A 17,660-nucleotide genomic window follows, 5' to 3' on the forward strand; every position below is an offset into this window, starting at 1 on the left:
GATATATTGTCTATATATATGGAGTGTGTGATAACAAAGTTACTGAAAAGCTAACCGCTGCCAAGGAACGAAAATTGTACTTCGGTATTTAAAGATAGAAGAAAATAAAATAATGAAGGAATTAATGAAAGACAGTAATTTATCAAATAGAGATAATCAACTTTCAAAATGTTCCACGTAAAATGTGTGGAGAACGAAGTTTTTCTAGCATCATTAGGGTCAGTGTAAGGTGATAGCACAAAGACGTGATGAAGACAATGCCACTCTGACAATAAGTATACTTGTTTTCGATTAAGAAAATACTTATTCTCAAACTATATTCTATGAGTGGAAGATTGAACAGTTTCGTTATCATCTTTTACCATTATTATTATTATTATTATTATTATTATTATTATTATTATTATTATTATTATTATTATTAGTAGTAGTAGTAGTAGTAGTAGTAGTAGTAGTAGTAGTAGTAGTAGTAGTAGTAGTAGTAGTAGTAGTAGTAGTAGTAGTAGTATATTGTAATTAGGGTATTGTGGGAAATTCAAAACCAAAATGGGACTTTTTGACTCTCGACATGAGAGTTTATAACTTTTCAGGTTGGTATCACTGATAAAGGCCGATCCACTTAATTTCTTTTTGCATACAATTTTTGCGGCCGTGATGCCTACACGTGGAGAAAATCCTATATTGTGAGAATTTTTTGGCAATGATTTCTCGAAATGGGATAATGGGAATTTTTGTAAAAAAAATGATGGGATTTATGGGATTTTTATGTCTATTTCATTGATGCCAACGAAATTGTCTATGGACGAGGAATAGACAAATGAAGTTTATCTAGTTTTATTACATTCAGTAGAAGATTATGACACAAAAGCGTGGTGGAAATACTAAACTCACAACAAAATGTACTTATTTTTTATCAGCATTCTAAATTGTCTCTTTCATTTAAGGAAAATACTTGTTCATAAGCTATTTGATAAAAGTAGACGATCGCAACTATTGAATAATTCACTCATAAATTGAAGAAAATGCCTGACATTCATTAATTTCGCTCTTTCATGTTACCTAAGTTCGGAAAATTTTTTTATTAATATAGTGTGGGAAATTCAGGAGCAAAATGGGAATTTCCATCTCTCGAGTGGGATTTTATAATACTTTAGGTAGGTTGGCATCACTGTCTGGCAGTAGATTGTATTTATATTTTCTATATAAGTATAGATTCTACACATAAATTTCCGCTATGTAAGTTTAAATAGGTAAATAAAGTTAACGTAGGTTATAAACTTTGGAACTGTTAGGTTTTACACATTTTTGTATGTCTTGAAATAATGTAAAAACTTGCTGCAAAATAGAACGAATGTACTGTATGAAAAAGAAATGACATTCGGTTAGAATTATTTTCCGTGGCTAAGTTGAACAACTATTTATAAAACAAGAATGAAAGGAGAAACATTCTTTTGATAACTTCAATGACGTCAAACCAATTGTCGTTAAATAGCGCCCACTCAAGTCAATTTGAAGACGTTTTCCTAACATTAAATGAATGGATATAATTCTAATGCGTTTACTTCTCAGTACTTAGTTGCTTAAACAACGAAAGCTGAGGAAACAGTTGAACCGTTTAAAATAAAATTTTGAACATAGTTAGCAGGTTAGCACTTGGATTTACTTGAATTTTAGAAGTGAAATGAAAATGAAATGAAAAGAAATCTTGAAGTTTTATGTCCCAAGGTTATGCCGGTTCGGCTAAAGAAGACGATAGTGATTATAAATGAATGAAATGGTGGAATGAAGAAAGTTGGGGGAAACGGGAGAACCCCGAGAAAACCCACGCACACGGTGTTTGTCCACCACAAAGGCCACTAGGTACGAGCTGAGATAGAACCAGGGTTGGATTTTTATCACTGCATTTTTATTGAAGTATGGAGACCACAGTGGCTCAGTAGTAGAGCATTCACGCCTTGTTAGAGTCGCCGGGTCGATCCCAAGGCATGCAAGTTTGTTGTGGATAACACCGTGTCCGCGGCTTTTCTTGGGATTTTCCCGTTTCCTCCTACATGATGATTCTACCAATTACTCCAACTTATTCACTTTTATTAGTCACCCGTATGTAACAAAAAATAAGGTTTTCTCGTTTCATCTTATAAATTTTGAAGAAACATAGTCTGGTTTCAATTTTTAGAAAGCTTTTCTGATCTCATATATATATATATATATATATATATATATATATATATATATATATATATATATATATATATATATATATATATATATATATATATATATATATATATATATATATATATATACAGGGGCGGATACAGGATATGATCAAGGGAAGGGCTAAACCATATTTTGCCGTTTTATCAAGTGTAAAGCAGGATTCAAGTCCATTTTATCCAGTGTATACCTGAGCGTCAAGGGGGGCTATAGCCCTCCTTGGATCCGCCACTGTATATATATAATTTATACAATGATTTCCTCTTAATTTCATCTAGAAGTCATCAGAATCCTTCCGCGTTACAAGAGGTATACGAAGTGTGTGATATAACAACATTAAAACTATTTTTATTATACTGGAGTATATTGTGTAATGATTTGGTATCTTTAAAGGGTGATAAATGCTGTTCATTATGTTTTTACCATCATTTCTGTCAGTTTACGAGATTAGCTCGTATAATTTTTCAGATTAATCAACATCATTATTTCAATCGTTATATTCTTACAACCACTTCATCAATTTATATTTATAAATTTAAAGTATTCTGTAACACTAAAGCAGTGTTTGAGAGCTACGACTTGAGTGAATCAGTGTTGCTCACGAGAGTCGTAAAAAGTATTGTGTCGTCCCTGAAAATGTGTATCTCGTCTCATGGACAACAATGCTAAACAGCACAATCGTGCTACGTAAAATTGGAAATTCATTTTGATTTAAATACGCACCGAAATGAAGAGGGGAAGGTGTTGAAATAGGTATATCTTTCAAATATTTTCCATAAATGTATTCTTCTGATACGAAGATCAGGAATTACAGTTGGTTATGCATTGAAAAAAAAACCGTTATGCATACAGCACTTCGGTATATTGTACAAATGTACGGAATCCATATGATTGCTACGGAAATCTGTACGGGACATATGTTATCCATATGCTACATACATACCGCCTTTTTCCCCTCGTAGAGTTACATCATGCTGCTGCAGGATATCTAACATCTAACCAGGGCCGGCGCGAGGGGGGTCGAACCGTGCCATCGCCTAGGGCGGCAAGTCTGACAGGCGGCAAAATTTGAAAAAGAAAAGATTACAGGGGCGGCAAAATTTGAGAAAGAAAATAATAAATTGACGGCATGTCAAAGTACTGCCCAGGGCGGCAAAACTTCTAGCGCCAGCCCTGCATCTAACAGTCTTTCGTATATTACATACGTATACGTATATTACATTCCTCAGCTATATGTTATATACGTCCACCTCTATGAAAGATCCTGACCGTCTACATATAGATATTTGTTTTTTAAAGAAAGTACATATATATAGAACGCTTATACAGAAATCAGTACATACGTTTTCAGCTATACGTTTGGAGAATATACGTGAAGTCCAAAAACTACACTTTTTAGGCATGTAACAAGCGTTTTTAAGTACACCACAAACGTTTTTTTTTCCTCCGTGTAGATAACAAGATATAAATAAATGAGAACGTGTCTTTTGAGCTTCTGAGTATTCCTTTGCTTATATAAAGCAAATACACTGAGATTTTAATAGCAACAAGGTAAGAACATTATTTTGTACCTTTGAAGACCTTCTAAGAAGCACATAAAGACGAGGAGAAAATAGTAATGAAATCCCAAATGGATAATAGAATTCTGTGTGTAATTATTTTTTGGCTGTGGGTGGTCTGTCTTATGCTATCATTCTTTTACTAGCATATGATATCTTTTGCACTTAATTTATTGCCAATATTCTTCGTTAGAAGACCTCTTAAAATTGAGATAAAGCAAGAAAAAAAAAAGTATTTCTCATGTTATGGTTCGTTTACGCGAGCCGTCACAAATCATTTAACTTTGTAAGAGGGAGACCAAGTACATGAGGACTATGCTTGGTTAGTGACGTTGGAGGTAACCCTCACAGCCTTCCCGACATCATATATATAAGGAAAGTAATAGCACGCTCCCTGGTTTGATTTCTGTTCTTTTATTCAGCTGTGTGCATTGCTATCGTGTCTGGAACCAAGAGGTGCAAGATACAAAGTTGATACAATAAAAAGTATTTCAACTTTCAGCGTTAAAATTCACCCAGCATAAATGTTACATGAAATCTAGGGATGCGCACGAGACGAGTCGAGACAGGATTTTCTTGACAAAATTCGAGTCGAGACACGGCTCTTCCAATAGAGAAATATACATTTTTCCAGTCGAGACATCACTTTTACAGCAAATTTTCGAGACGAGACAGCCACAAATCTTGTCTCGTGCGCATCCCTAATGAAATCGACATATCGAGCGAAGTATTCACTATAATACGCAACATTAGTTGTCCAACATAAGCGTAGTCAGGATTTTTCATATGGGTTTGCACAAAGGTAAATAGAGAACTTTTCATATCGGTGTGCACGAAAGTGTAATATGTGTGTGCCCATCAAAATATCACATATTCATTTGATTAGGTTTCATATGTATTAAAATCAGATAAAATATTATTTCATTGAATTAAATAATTACAGAAAGCAAATCTTTAGAATGCATTACAATTGAAGAAAATATTACCCGTAGCTACGTCTCTTATGTCTAATAAAACTAGCTTTGGGACTATGAAACTAATAAGTAAGTGCTAATTCAAGAACCCTATACGAAGTAAATGAGTTCGTTGATCATACATAACATATATATATATATATATATATATATATATATATATATATATATATATATATATATATATATATATATATAAGAAACTGTTGGTCGGCAATAGTCTTCTATGACGTACCATATCACCACGCAGCTGTATTTGGTTTCATTTAGAATAAAATGCCCTTTGAACTAATGCACTTTATTTAAGGAAAGAAACTTCTCGCTGAACCCCCTTATAGGTTACAAAAAACATAGGTGACTGCAAGTGAAAAAAGACCTATAGACGAGCTATGGAGGAATTGGTAGAATGAAAAGAAAAATAATAGGAAGACCACCACAAACCCACTACCATACCTTGGGGGTCGATATACAGACCCATCACAGAAATTAGGCCATAGCGTCTCCTTAATTACCATAGGTTCATTATAAATATGTTAATTTGTAGATGTTAACAATCCTATCGCATTCTCACTGATCGATTGCAAATTTTGTGTATTAATAGATTGTTCAGTTCTAATTGCATATTTTTGGAAAATGGCCGTTATTTCCTTATTACATTTTTACATTAGGGGTACACTGGAAGTATTGAAATTTTAAAAAGTACAGCATAATATCCTACGAGTTATACATTCCAACACCACACATTTGTAAACGGGGTTAGTATATCTACCCGGCGTTTATTTCATGGGCAAATGATAATGAAAAAACTAAGGATAACCATTTCTCCAGTCTAAGATGAATCTATGTTTGGAATGTTTTGTTCAATGAACACCATATATCACTGACATTATAACTAATTGTGTGTATAATGTATTTGCTTATTACATACTGCAAGCAAGAAGGAAGAAAACATTGATCACATATAAATTAGGAACTCCAACCGAAAGTAGGCTCAAATCTTGCAAACGATGTGAAATTTAAAAAATAATTGAAAAAAAATCTTCCTTTTATGGTATCCCTTGCCGATTTTTATCAAGACGTCCTTCACTTGTGTCTGTAAAGGGACATGTACAGATATTGTGGGGAATGACATGGAGATTTATGCTCATATGTGAATGATGCGCTGTGTAGAGAACCCAGGTCTAGCAAGTGTATTATTAAAAGTTTCAGTGGCGCCTCTTGAGGAGAGTTATATCGGTTGAAATTTCAAAGCTTTGCTCCCCTAACTTGTAATGGCAACACTGAAATTTGTATCGATGTGACTTCCCTCATGGGTCGCCATTGAAAAGTTTATTAAAAACTTAGTAACTAGAAATATCATGACCACATTCGTGAGCTCGAGACTATGTGCTAGGATTAAAGGGCTGGGATGACGAATGTGTGTAAAGATGGTTGTGATAGGTAAGAGATTCGTTGACTAGACGGTTGGCGACGGAGAAATGGTGATGACTCTAACAGACGTTTCTGGCTTGTCATATAATCCATTTTATATTCCCCTTTTCCCCTCTCCTCATCTCCTATTCTATGAGATATTCTGTTATACAAAGTGTTCATGTCATGTGGAATTTTGAACTCCCCATTTTAGTTGTATATTTATTTCGTTTCTCTCTTTCTTTTCTTTTTTTTAACAATATGATTTCATTTTTATTTTCAGAATGATTTTTTTTTGTGTCCGTGAGAGTTTTATCTATTAACTTAATGGAACATTTATTTTAAAAGTCATGTGTTAGATACGTTTCTTTAATTGCTGGTTAACTTTACAAGCACTGGAATGCAACCCTATCTGCAATGTTTTATTTCGTCGTCCGTGTGTCACGCACAATTTATTTAAACTGCAATTTCATGTCAGTTTGACACAGCACAGCAAAAGGCCAAGGCATGTAAGTTATGTGGACATAGATTGTAATTGAAGAACGGGGTTTTCTTTTTCAATCTTTACACAGTGAATATTATTCATCTTTATAAAATATATCCAATTTTGTAAGTCTTAAAATACGTTTTGTTTGTTGGACAACGTTTTATTGACTTTCGTTTGAAACAATAAACTTTTTGACACACTTTAAAATAAATATAGTAGTATTGAGTAGTGAAGCAATGTAGACTGGTCAATAAGTAGAAGAGCAACCTTACTTCATTATCAAGAGGTTTTTGGTTCATATCCCTTGACTGTCCACCTGATTATTGTTTCCCAAGTTTTTTCCCAATTCTATCAAGCAAGTGTTGGGTTGGCTCATATAAACCTAATGCATGTCATGAAATGTTTCATATGCAATTTATGTCGCAGGAACGCTACAATTGCAAGAGTTCACGTGGGCGCCAAGTAGTTGGGCCCATTAACGCAAGGGAAAAATGTATATATATAAAAGCAAATATTTTTCCATGGTCGCTGTAATTTGTTTGAATTTTTTTCGAAACCACAGATACTTGTCGATAGAAGATGGATGGACAATCCTATAAGACTGTACTAAAGACTTCTTAAGTTCTATAAGATTTCCATACTTATGGACAGCCTAGTTTTGGGAGTTTAATATTTTAACGATTTATATAACAAATAGGGGTCAATAATAATAACAATTAATAACCATATATAATTTTAAGGTCAACTATATTCATTGCTGTAATTTAACAATGAATAAATCACACATCATTTGCAGATAAATATTTAAACTCATACTTTTAATGGGAAATTTTGTAAGAGATTTCTTTCCTCCTGTAGATTTATGAGTTATTTTATGTTACCGATATAAACCCAATTCGAGTGTTTCTTTTCTATTACTTTGCCACGTTATATATCTATTAGGGAATATGTTATAAGCTTTCACAATATTAGCATACTTGCAGACAAGCTAATTAATGGTTGTTGCAAGTAAGTTTTATTTTTCCTATGCTAACCACATTGAATGTTTCTTGTCACTCTTTTAGTATTTCAAGGACCTCTGTCTAGATTTTAATGGTACTGTGCTTGCCTTGCAGCTATATAATAGTTGAAAAAAATCCTACGTCGCTTCATGTCTTACTTCAACTAAAGCCTTTTATGGTGAATTGAATTACTACGCTAATGTTGTTACCAAATATGTATTGCATTGTTTCTGTACGAAATAAAAATACTATTACAGGTGGAGGTGGGAGTCATACAAGTCAGATTAAAATTAATTCACGTTTCCTGTGAGTTTGTGGTGTAAAACATCGTTAGTTTTGGTTTCCCTTATTTTCTCATCCTACTAATATTTCCATTATAATTGCTTTGCATCCAAACAAACTGACTGCGTGGCTTAAGGCCCATAGTTCTTTACCGTCTCGCATAGCCTCTATTACTGACATGGACTCTTAAACTAAAAATTTAAACTATACCTTTAACACAGTATCCTTTGAGAAATATGGTCTATACCAGCCGGCTTGTGGGGCTCATACCTTAGGGGTGATATGTTTGCTATGTATTTTTTCAGGTGGCTCTTCAATTATCCTCACGATGCCTAATGGTCGCCGCGATATTATCTGGTGAGAACGAACGGTCCATCTTTCCTCTGACCAGACCCGGCATTGCTTATCTCAAGTGCGGTTAGAGATATTAAACTACCAGAAATAAACATCATTAAACTACTTCTACATTAGATGTGTCTCAGTTTGGATTATGATGGACACTAGAATGAAACTTTTTTTAAAATCCAAAATAATCTAAAATTGTTAGCCTGTTCAAGTGAAAATTGATCTGGTTACGCGCATTCGAAGCACTCGACCATCTCTATTTATTGCTCACGACATTTTCCTCCTATTTGACGACGTTCAAGACTATTCAACCTTTAGCATATATTACTTTTATTGGTTTTGTCTTTTTATTGTTTCTTTTTTGTTTTAAAAAAAAGGACTTACCATGTGCATCGAATTCAACGGGGTAGCAATTTCTAGAGTCTGCTCTACACCTGTACACAGCGCCTTCTCTTCGGATTCCAGGCTTATTTGTTTCCGCTTCCGGAGCACCAACGAGCACCCTATAGAAAACAGACAATTTTTTTTTATTTTAGTATCTGTATACGTATACACATTTAATTATACTAATAAAAATTGAAAGTAATTTTGCTTGTGATCACATCACGGGAAGACAACTGGACTATTTCGAATGAATTTTTGAATATGGTTAGGATCTATTTCAAATGGAGTTTTCCTTAGAATGTCTTATTAAAATGCATATTTAAGGAGGAAAGAGAGAGAGAGAGAGAGAGGGGGGGGGTAAAATTTATGGCAAAATAGAATATCTCAGAAGTTAGGAAGTTGGACTCGATATACAAATTTCTAATGAAAAGTAGCTGGTCACGTGTTCCAGCGTTATCCAAAATTCCGCTTCTTAAAGGAAGAAGGAACAATTTCCATATTTTTTCCGTCCACAAATTCAAAATTACGGTATCTGTCTGATCACAGTGTCACGAGAGAACTGAGGTTTGAAACTAATTTTTCAGCATAGAGTGCTCCTTCGTGGCTATTCGATAAGCGTATGTACCTTTGGCGTGGGATACCCGGGATCGGAACTACTTGGAGCTCAGATAGTTCGAATCCTACGATAAGCTGGAGGGGCGCTATGGCTCAGTGGTAGAATCTTATCTCTGGTGCTTGGGGTTACTAGTTCGATTCCAGGCCAAGTGGGTTTGTTTTGGACAACACTGTCTCCGTGAGTTTTCTCTGGGTACTCCCGTTTCCTCCCACTTTCCAATTCCACCAATTCTTCTCCATCATCATTCATTTGCTTTAATCATCGTCTTCCTTAGTCTAAAGGGCATAATTGTGGGACGTTAAAGCGAAATATTTTTATTTTATTTCATTTCCACGTTAAGCAGTTGGTCCGCGTCTTATTAGCGTCGGTGCTGAAAGGGATGCTAAACCCCAAATCAATGAAGTAACCAAATAGAACTTTCTTTTAGAAAATTTAGCTTCTAAATAGGAGAAGGGTGCAATTTCTATAAGATTTGCATTTCCCACTTTCTATTCATGAATTGACGAAAGGGAAGAAAGAGTTGATTGAATTTTTGAACATAGTTTTTTTTTTTTTTTTTTTTTATTAGTATCCTTTCATTGAAATGCATATCCTAAAGGAACAGAGAGGGAATTTTTTAATTTTTTCGTAAATGAACAAGGCTCCACCGTTTGAAATGATTTTTTAAAAAGCATAATTTAGTCTTAAAGTCGTGCTGAGTATTTACGTATTATTTCATTGTTATTCAAAAACGCATCTTAGAGAGATAGGGAGTTAAAATATACCTTTCAAAACATTTTAGTTAAACCCGGCTATTTAAGCTTGTTCCGTATGTGAACAGTCGGTAGTAGAAATAGGCCTATATGTATTACATCAAATAATTATTTGTATATCATAAAATTCGGAAAGAATGGACCAATTAGAACACACTTTTGTTCGAGAAACTGTAATACTCAAAATATGTATGTGAGTATGTAAGTGATTGTAGTTGAAATCCGAAAGTCATTCATCACTAGAGACCGGATGTTAGGCAAAATGCCTATTCTTTAATATTAAAGATATGATCAAAAATAACGTTTTAAAGTTTATATGGGGGATTATAGTTTCGATTTAAGCCAATTTTATTTTGCCTATTTTGCCTATTTCGACCTTTACTGCCTAAATAATTGCTTTATTGTCTAATATTGCCTATTCTGTGCATTTTCTTCAAAATAAGCCTTCATTGGGAAAATACATAATTTACGTAACATAATGCACACATATTTACTTATATTATGTCTTTGTAAACACAAGCTCGTGGTACGTTACAATATATATACAGGATGAACAAAGATGTTCACATACTTCGGGAGATGATTCGTGATATGAAAAGAAGATAAGTCCTCTTGAATTTCACGAATCATCATTTGAAGTATGTGCGCACCTTTATGTCTCGTTTCAATTGTCAGGATTCGATTTCGATTCCAATTTGGCACCCCTGTCAGTCGAACACGACGCAGAATTCGACAACATGCAACAGCACTTTTTGTCTTCTTTTCATGTCACGAATCACCTCCCGAAGTATGTGCACATCTTTCAGATTTACCCAGTATGTGCAATGCATAACCTGCCTCGTTTTTGTATATACAGTAAAAGAAAATATTTAACAAACAAGTATGTTTCTATATTCTTTGAACATTATCTATGACTTGAATCTATTTTTTAATGGTATTGAGTATTTATCTTCATTATTTCGAGTTACATTTTAGTGCCTATTTTACTGCCTATTTTTTAAATTTTAAGTGCCTATTTGCCTGCCTATTTTCCAGGTTTTTAGTGCCTAAACATCCGGTCTCTATTCATCACCAAAGGTGTGTTAGACAGGATGTGTAGTTCAAGTATGATTCGAACTAGTATTTGCATTTGTGTGCGAACCTGGGACCACATTCACAGAAGTTCACCAGACGGGACACCCACTCAGGAAAGGTTAGAGAAAAAAACTCTCTTGTTCCAAAGTTTTGAGAAAGCATATGGGATCCACGAAGGCTCAGCGGTAGTGCATTCATCCCTGACACGTGTGGTCCCTAGTTCGATCCTAATTCTCGTCAACTGTGCTTTGTGGTAGACAAATAACATATGGGGGTTTTCTCTGATTTTCCCGTTTCCTCCCGTTTCATTCCACCATTATCATCTATTTCATCATCTTTGTCTCTCTTAACCTTGGCCCATAAAAGTGGGACGTTAAACTTTTTTTTTTAAAAAAAAAAGCACGTAAAGTGGAGCTCTTGATTGTTCTTGAATATACAATTTTAAAGATTAAAAATCAAATCTCTCTCTCTCTCTTTTTTTTTTAAATAACTCCTATTACCGTTCACTGGATTTGTTGAAAAGTTTTGCTGGTTAGCTTGATACATACACACATACACACACACACACAGGAATAAAATAATAACAAATCACTGTCAAACTGATTGTCACACTATCTTGTGAAATTACGGTAGACACGATGTAGTTTAAAAGTAATTACAGTGAATCAATGACAAATCAAAGCGAACTAGTGTCATTGTTGTTAAATTATAAGTGAATGAAACACGGAGAGTTTTAGTAATTATATTACAATAGTATGTGCTTCATTGTTAGGAGTATGTGTGTCACTGTTAGATGAAATCAAACACCAATACAGTAAATAGGCAATTTGTTACTCAATAGCATATATTATTTTGAATCCAGTACATGAATACATAATCCATTGCAGCAACATAAAAACTGTCAACTGCATCAGATTGTCAAAGAATGCGTACTTTTTAGCGCCATAATAAAATCGTCTTTCTCGAAAACTGTGCATTATAATTTACCCGCAAGCATATCATTTCGTTTGACTCTATGTCATATATGTCTCATCCTTGGATAATATTATATAACTAAAAGAAAATTAATGCATATTTATTATAATTTTGCGCTATATCTAATTAACCATTACTGCAAATTAGGGATAGCCAAAATTCTCCAGAGTTCAGATTCCGAATTTATTTTCCGGAATCTTAAATTTCACTTTCCGGATTTCGAAAAAATTCCGGAATTTAGAAAATTCAGGATTTCGAAAAATTCCGGTATCCCGGAAAGTAAAAGTGCCGGAATATGCCTCTTCCTACATTATAACAAAAAGCTTAACTAGTATATAAACCTACTTAAGTACCAGTTTCATCTTAATACGAGGTAGTGTGATTATCATAAAGCATCAATGTTTAGATTTACAAGAAAACTCGTTTCTCTCCATTTTCTCAAAAACTACGCATGAGGATTTACATACATTAACCCATATCATCTTGTTGAGTACAGTGAGATCTATCTATTGATCTGCTTTTTATCTTTGGAAATTTTTCCCCATTAAAAGTTACAATATCGTAGACTTATAATGGGTTTGTCACCTGATTTAAAATACCATCTTAGTGTTTGTTTTTTTTTTTTTCGAGAAACCGGAAGACCTGAAATCGGCTTTTCGTCAGTGGCGGACCTAGAATGGTACCGGGGGGACTGCCCCCTTAGTTTTTTGACTGACAAAAATAATTTAATGTATTATTTATATATTTTTGAAAGTTTATTGTAGACTCATGATATACCCATCAAAGTCTGAGTTCTGGCGAGCCCACCGTTAGTTTTTACCTCCTAGATTCGCCACTGCTTTTTTTCACCCTTTCTTTCTAAGTATACAATAATTTTGAACTTTCACTATAGAATAGCTTTGTTTCCTGAATGTTACGTAATACTTGCGCCATCATTTAACATGAATTGGTGTGTTAACCTCGTAACGTTATCAGGCATAGGGGAAGGTGTTGGGAAACGACATACGTTAATTCTATCCTCTGTAGCTTATCAAGGAAACTATAAAGCTAGAGAGACACAGTTCGTAGTTTATCTTTTTTTTTCTTTTTTTTTTTAATATTTGCTTCTCAACTGACATTATTCCCGGAAAAAAGATTCTTATAAAGTAGGATGTATGCAGTTTAAAAATAGATAACGAATTGTCAATTATCTACCCACATTTTGCAAGCATTCTTCAGTTGGCTAAATCTAGTTGTGACAACCTCTTTCCCACTTAGGATACACCCTATAATCAAAATTAAATTATAGAAAAAAATGCTTGAGGTAGTATTAATTATGTTCTAAAATCCAATTCAAACGGATCAGCCATCACAAATAACAAATAATGTCGCTTTCAATATAGCGAAAAAAAATATAGAAATGCTCCTCTTCTCCCCCTTTCCTCCCTTAAAACGAGAAATTTTAAAACACCGGGACTTCTGTCTGCTTATTTTTTAAATTTATAAATCGAAAATGAAATGAAATTTTTAAGTTTACGTCCCCGTTTATGCCAACCAGGCTAAAGGAGACGATGATGATGAGAAATGAATGCAACGATGGAATGAATAAAGTAGGATGAAACGGGAGAACCCTGAGAAAACCCACAAAACCCACTTGGCGCGAGCTGGGATCGAACCACAAACCCCACGTACTAGAGGTGAACGCTCTACCACTAAGCCATCACAAATTCCCCTGTTTATCGAGTTTCATATATTAGGAACTTCACATAATAATTTCCACAATAATAATAAGCTACTCTATTTTCCACATAAATTTTGATCATTGCATACTCATCCTTAAGGATACGCCCTCGAATCAGAATCCTAGTGACATGATAGCATCCTAGTTCAAGATAGGTACTATGTTCCATAATCCATTTTAAAGAGTTCATCCGTTTTCCCATTTCTTGGCGATCACAACCATTAGGCAACGTCTCTTTCAATGTGGCGAATATGTAGCCTATATACGTATACCCATTTAAACAGGAATTTTCAAAAACGCCTATACAGTACATGAATCTCTTTATGTGTAGTGAGGAATTTATATACCGAATTTCATATTCCTATGAAGGAAGCATTCATTAATGGGAATTGGAGATTTCAAGATTGGAGGGCAGATCATTAACAAGATCGGATATGCAGATGTTACGGTTATTATACCTAGAACGAAAGCAAGACTACAGGAGATGATTCACAAAATAGTTGACTCTGGGAAACTATATGGAATGGAAATCAACATCGAAAAATCGGAATTTCGTGGAAACACGCTCTTACGAGTCAGAGTACAAAAAAGAGAAGTTGAAGAGGTCAAAATCATTTCAAGTATCTGTGATGTATTTTGACAAGAGATGCTTACTGCACCAAAGAGATCAGATCAAAAATTGCCATAGCCAAAGAAACATTCAACAAGAAAAGATCCCTCTTAACTAGCAGGACTTAATATTGGACTAAAGAAGAAGTTAGTCAAGTACTAATTACAGAAGTTAGAGAAGAAATATTTAGAGAGTTTCGAAATATGATGTTGGGGGAAGATAGAGAAGATGAAATGGACAGAGAAAGAGAGAGTAACAAACGAAGATGTTTTAAAACAGATAGGAGAGAAGAGTACGTTTCTAGCCAGCATCCTTCATAGGAAGGGCAATTGAATTGAATACATCTTGCGAAGAAATTGTGTTCTTCATACCGCTGTAGAAGGAAAATGGAAGAAAAGCGAGAAATAGGAAGGAGAAGAACACAACTGATCGATGATTTGAAAAACAAAGCTGAAGACAGAGAAATGGAGAATAAACATTTCCAGTCCCAAATTTGAAAAAAAAAAAAAAAATCGTCCCAGGACCTGCCAAAAGGCGGAATACCTAATAATAATGTTCTATTTTAGGTGAATTTTAATCAAACAGACATGATAAGAAAACCCAGTTGGTGATAAGTGATAACTATATTCCGAAATTAATTTCAAATTGTTTAGTCATTTTCTCGCGATTCAGTCACCCACAAAATCAATTTCATTTTAATGTATTACATTGTCTTCTTTTTTCCCTATATCTCTGGCTTAAGAATCCGTAGTTTGATTCTAAGTCATGCGAAATTCTGATGAATAATATTGTGTTCATGGGTTTTCTCGGGATTCTTACATTTTTCTCTCTCTATTTTATTATTATTCTATACACTCCTTTACAGTGAAACACCCTTTACAATTATATAACATGCAAAAGTGCGAATTATTGGCTACATCACCTATCGAATCGATAGGTTTTGCTATTGTCCTAAAGTGAATAAGTGTGATTTATATGCGGACGTGAGGTGAATGTTTGTTGAAGGAACACGAAAGAGGAGCGTGTGCGTGTATGTATATGTGTGTGTCTGGTTGCAGCCCACGCACATCTACGCAAGCGTTTACGTATCCTTTCAGTCAGTCAGTGGCGAGTCACTCGCCTCGCTTTCCAGAGCTTTGTAAGGCGAGAAGCGAAGGAGCAGACATTTGCCCCATTCGACTCGAGGCGGCGGCCTATAAATAGACTTCACCACGCGAGAGGCTTTCCTCATCTTTCTTGGTTTCTTTTTCTCTTCTTCAGAAGGGGGTTTTATTTCTCTTTTTTTGACTCATGTGAAAGGGCTGCACACATGTCACGTTACACACCATCAAGTTAACATATAGAATGATGAAGAGTTGCTGGTTTCACATGTATAATATCCCCGATTTGCTTGTAGCCTTCAGATAACGATAGCCTTCTAACAACTTATGATACTTTGTGTGGCTTCTGCTTTGTTAAGGACTTTTCTAAAGGAGTCAAAAGTCGAACAAATAATGTGACTGGTATATCATTAGAAACCAGCTTTAATTGAAATAAAATGCCAATAAATGTATGATATATCATTACAAGTAAGTTTCAACTAAAATAAAATTCTAATAAGTTCATGGCATTTCATTACAAGTAAGTCTTAATTGAAACAAAATGCTAATAAGCTGATGGGATATCATTACAAGTAAGTTTCAATTGAAAAAAATGCTAATAAGTTCATGATATATCATTACAAGTAAGTTTCAATTGAAAACGTACTACTAAGTTCATGATATATCATTAATTGTAAAATGCTAATAATCTCATAGATATCATTACAAGTAAGGTTTAACTGAAATGAAATTCTACATGTTCATGGTGCATCATTACACCTGAGTTTTATATAAATAAAATGGTAATACGTGCATGGAATTTTTTTTTTTTTTTTTTTTTTTACTAATTAACAAAAAAAAATGTCTAAACATGGGACATATGCCAATCAATAGTTCTCATTTGCTGTTTTTGGGAAAGGTGAAGAAAGAAACAAATTTTTCTATACATCTAAAATATGATGTACTATATAACCACGCTACCTACGAAGGTGAAACTGATAATGAACTTTTTGTTGTGACGCTTCCAATATGACCATACACAATATGGTTAATGATGTATAGGCTGAAAGTATAAATAACTCTAAAACTTTAATTTTTAATTAACTACATAATATTACGTAAAAATGAAACATATCAATAAATCAACTACATAGAACTTGGAGGCCATGGTGATAGAGCAACTACCCCTGGCGCATGTAGTCCATGGTTCGATCCCACCTCGCACCAAGTTAACGTTTTGGTGAACAAACACAGTGTACCTAGATTCTTCTGTTTCCTACTCATTTTTTCTTCATTCCACTATTTTCGATCTCACCATTTCCACCACCCTCGAATTGTCATTGTGGGATTAGGACTCCCAATTGTCCCTGCTTAAGTGGCTTAACTAGGAATTCTACGTCTTGCCCCGGAGGATTTTTTTTTTTACCACCGGGACGTTTAAAATTCCGGAATTCAATCTTCTGTCTTGATTACAAAAATAAATAAACAAAAGTTACAATTGTAACTATCACAATCGCAAGTCTCAAGGAAAAATACCGAGTTAAAAATTCAGCTGATATGACGACGACTGATCTTCGCAGCAACAGGGCTTCTTAAGTAACAAAAGCAATTGATGTTCCTGTCTTTTCCGTGTGTATGTTAATGGACTTTTTTTTTTAACACTGAAAATCCTTTAAAAGCAGGAATCTAGATTCGACACCTCCGGCAGCTATCAATGGTGTCATGATGCTGGCCAATACCAGAAAATTTTAGTGCTCCCACCGAGAACAGAACCAGGAATCATGCACACCAAGGTGGCGCACACTAACAATTCAGCTAAATAGGAGCTAATAATAATAATAATAATAATAATAATAATAATAATAATAATTGAACATCCACTATCTTCTCTGCTCTATATTCGCACTTCCAGAAAGAAACTTTTAATGCATATGGTAACGAAAAACTTGAAAAAGGTGAAGAATATAATATATTGCTAAGAATATAATAGTATAATATATATCTGCTGAAATGTGTAGGATTAAAGAGAGAGCTTATATGTAATATTTTTTGTAACATGTTAGTATAATGCTTGTTTTATCTAGGAATTGTAACATTGATTATCACAAATGGAAGATCAACATGAAAAGAAAATTCATTTTAGTATCACTGTACTAAAATGGGAAAGGATTGAGT

General features: G+C 34.2%; 1 protein-coding gene across 4 annotated transcripts in view; it reads right to left on the bottom strand.

Annotated features, from left to right (window-relative positions):
- Positions 1-17,660, bottom strand: part of if (integrin subunit alpha inflated) — a 284,835-nt gene that overhangs the window by 202,526 nt on the left and 64,649 nt on the right. For all 4 annotated transcript variants that reach the window (XM_081739749.1, XM_081739747.1, XM_081739746.1 and 1 more), the window contains exon 2: positions 8,660-8,778. In XM_081739749.1, the coding sequence (XP_081595875.1) occupies positions 8,660-8,778 (119 nt within the window). The remainder of the gene's footprint in view (positions 1-8,659; positions 8,779-17,660) is intronic.

This window comes from Thermobia domestica, chromosome 15 (assembly GCF_964235325.1).
Source record: "Thermobia domestica chromosome 15, izTheDome1.hap1.1, whole genome shotgun sequence".
Lineage (NCBI taxonomy): Eukaryota > Metazoa > Arthropoda > Insecta > Zygentoma > Lepismatidae > Thermobia > Thermobia domestica.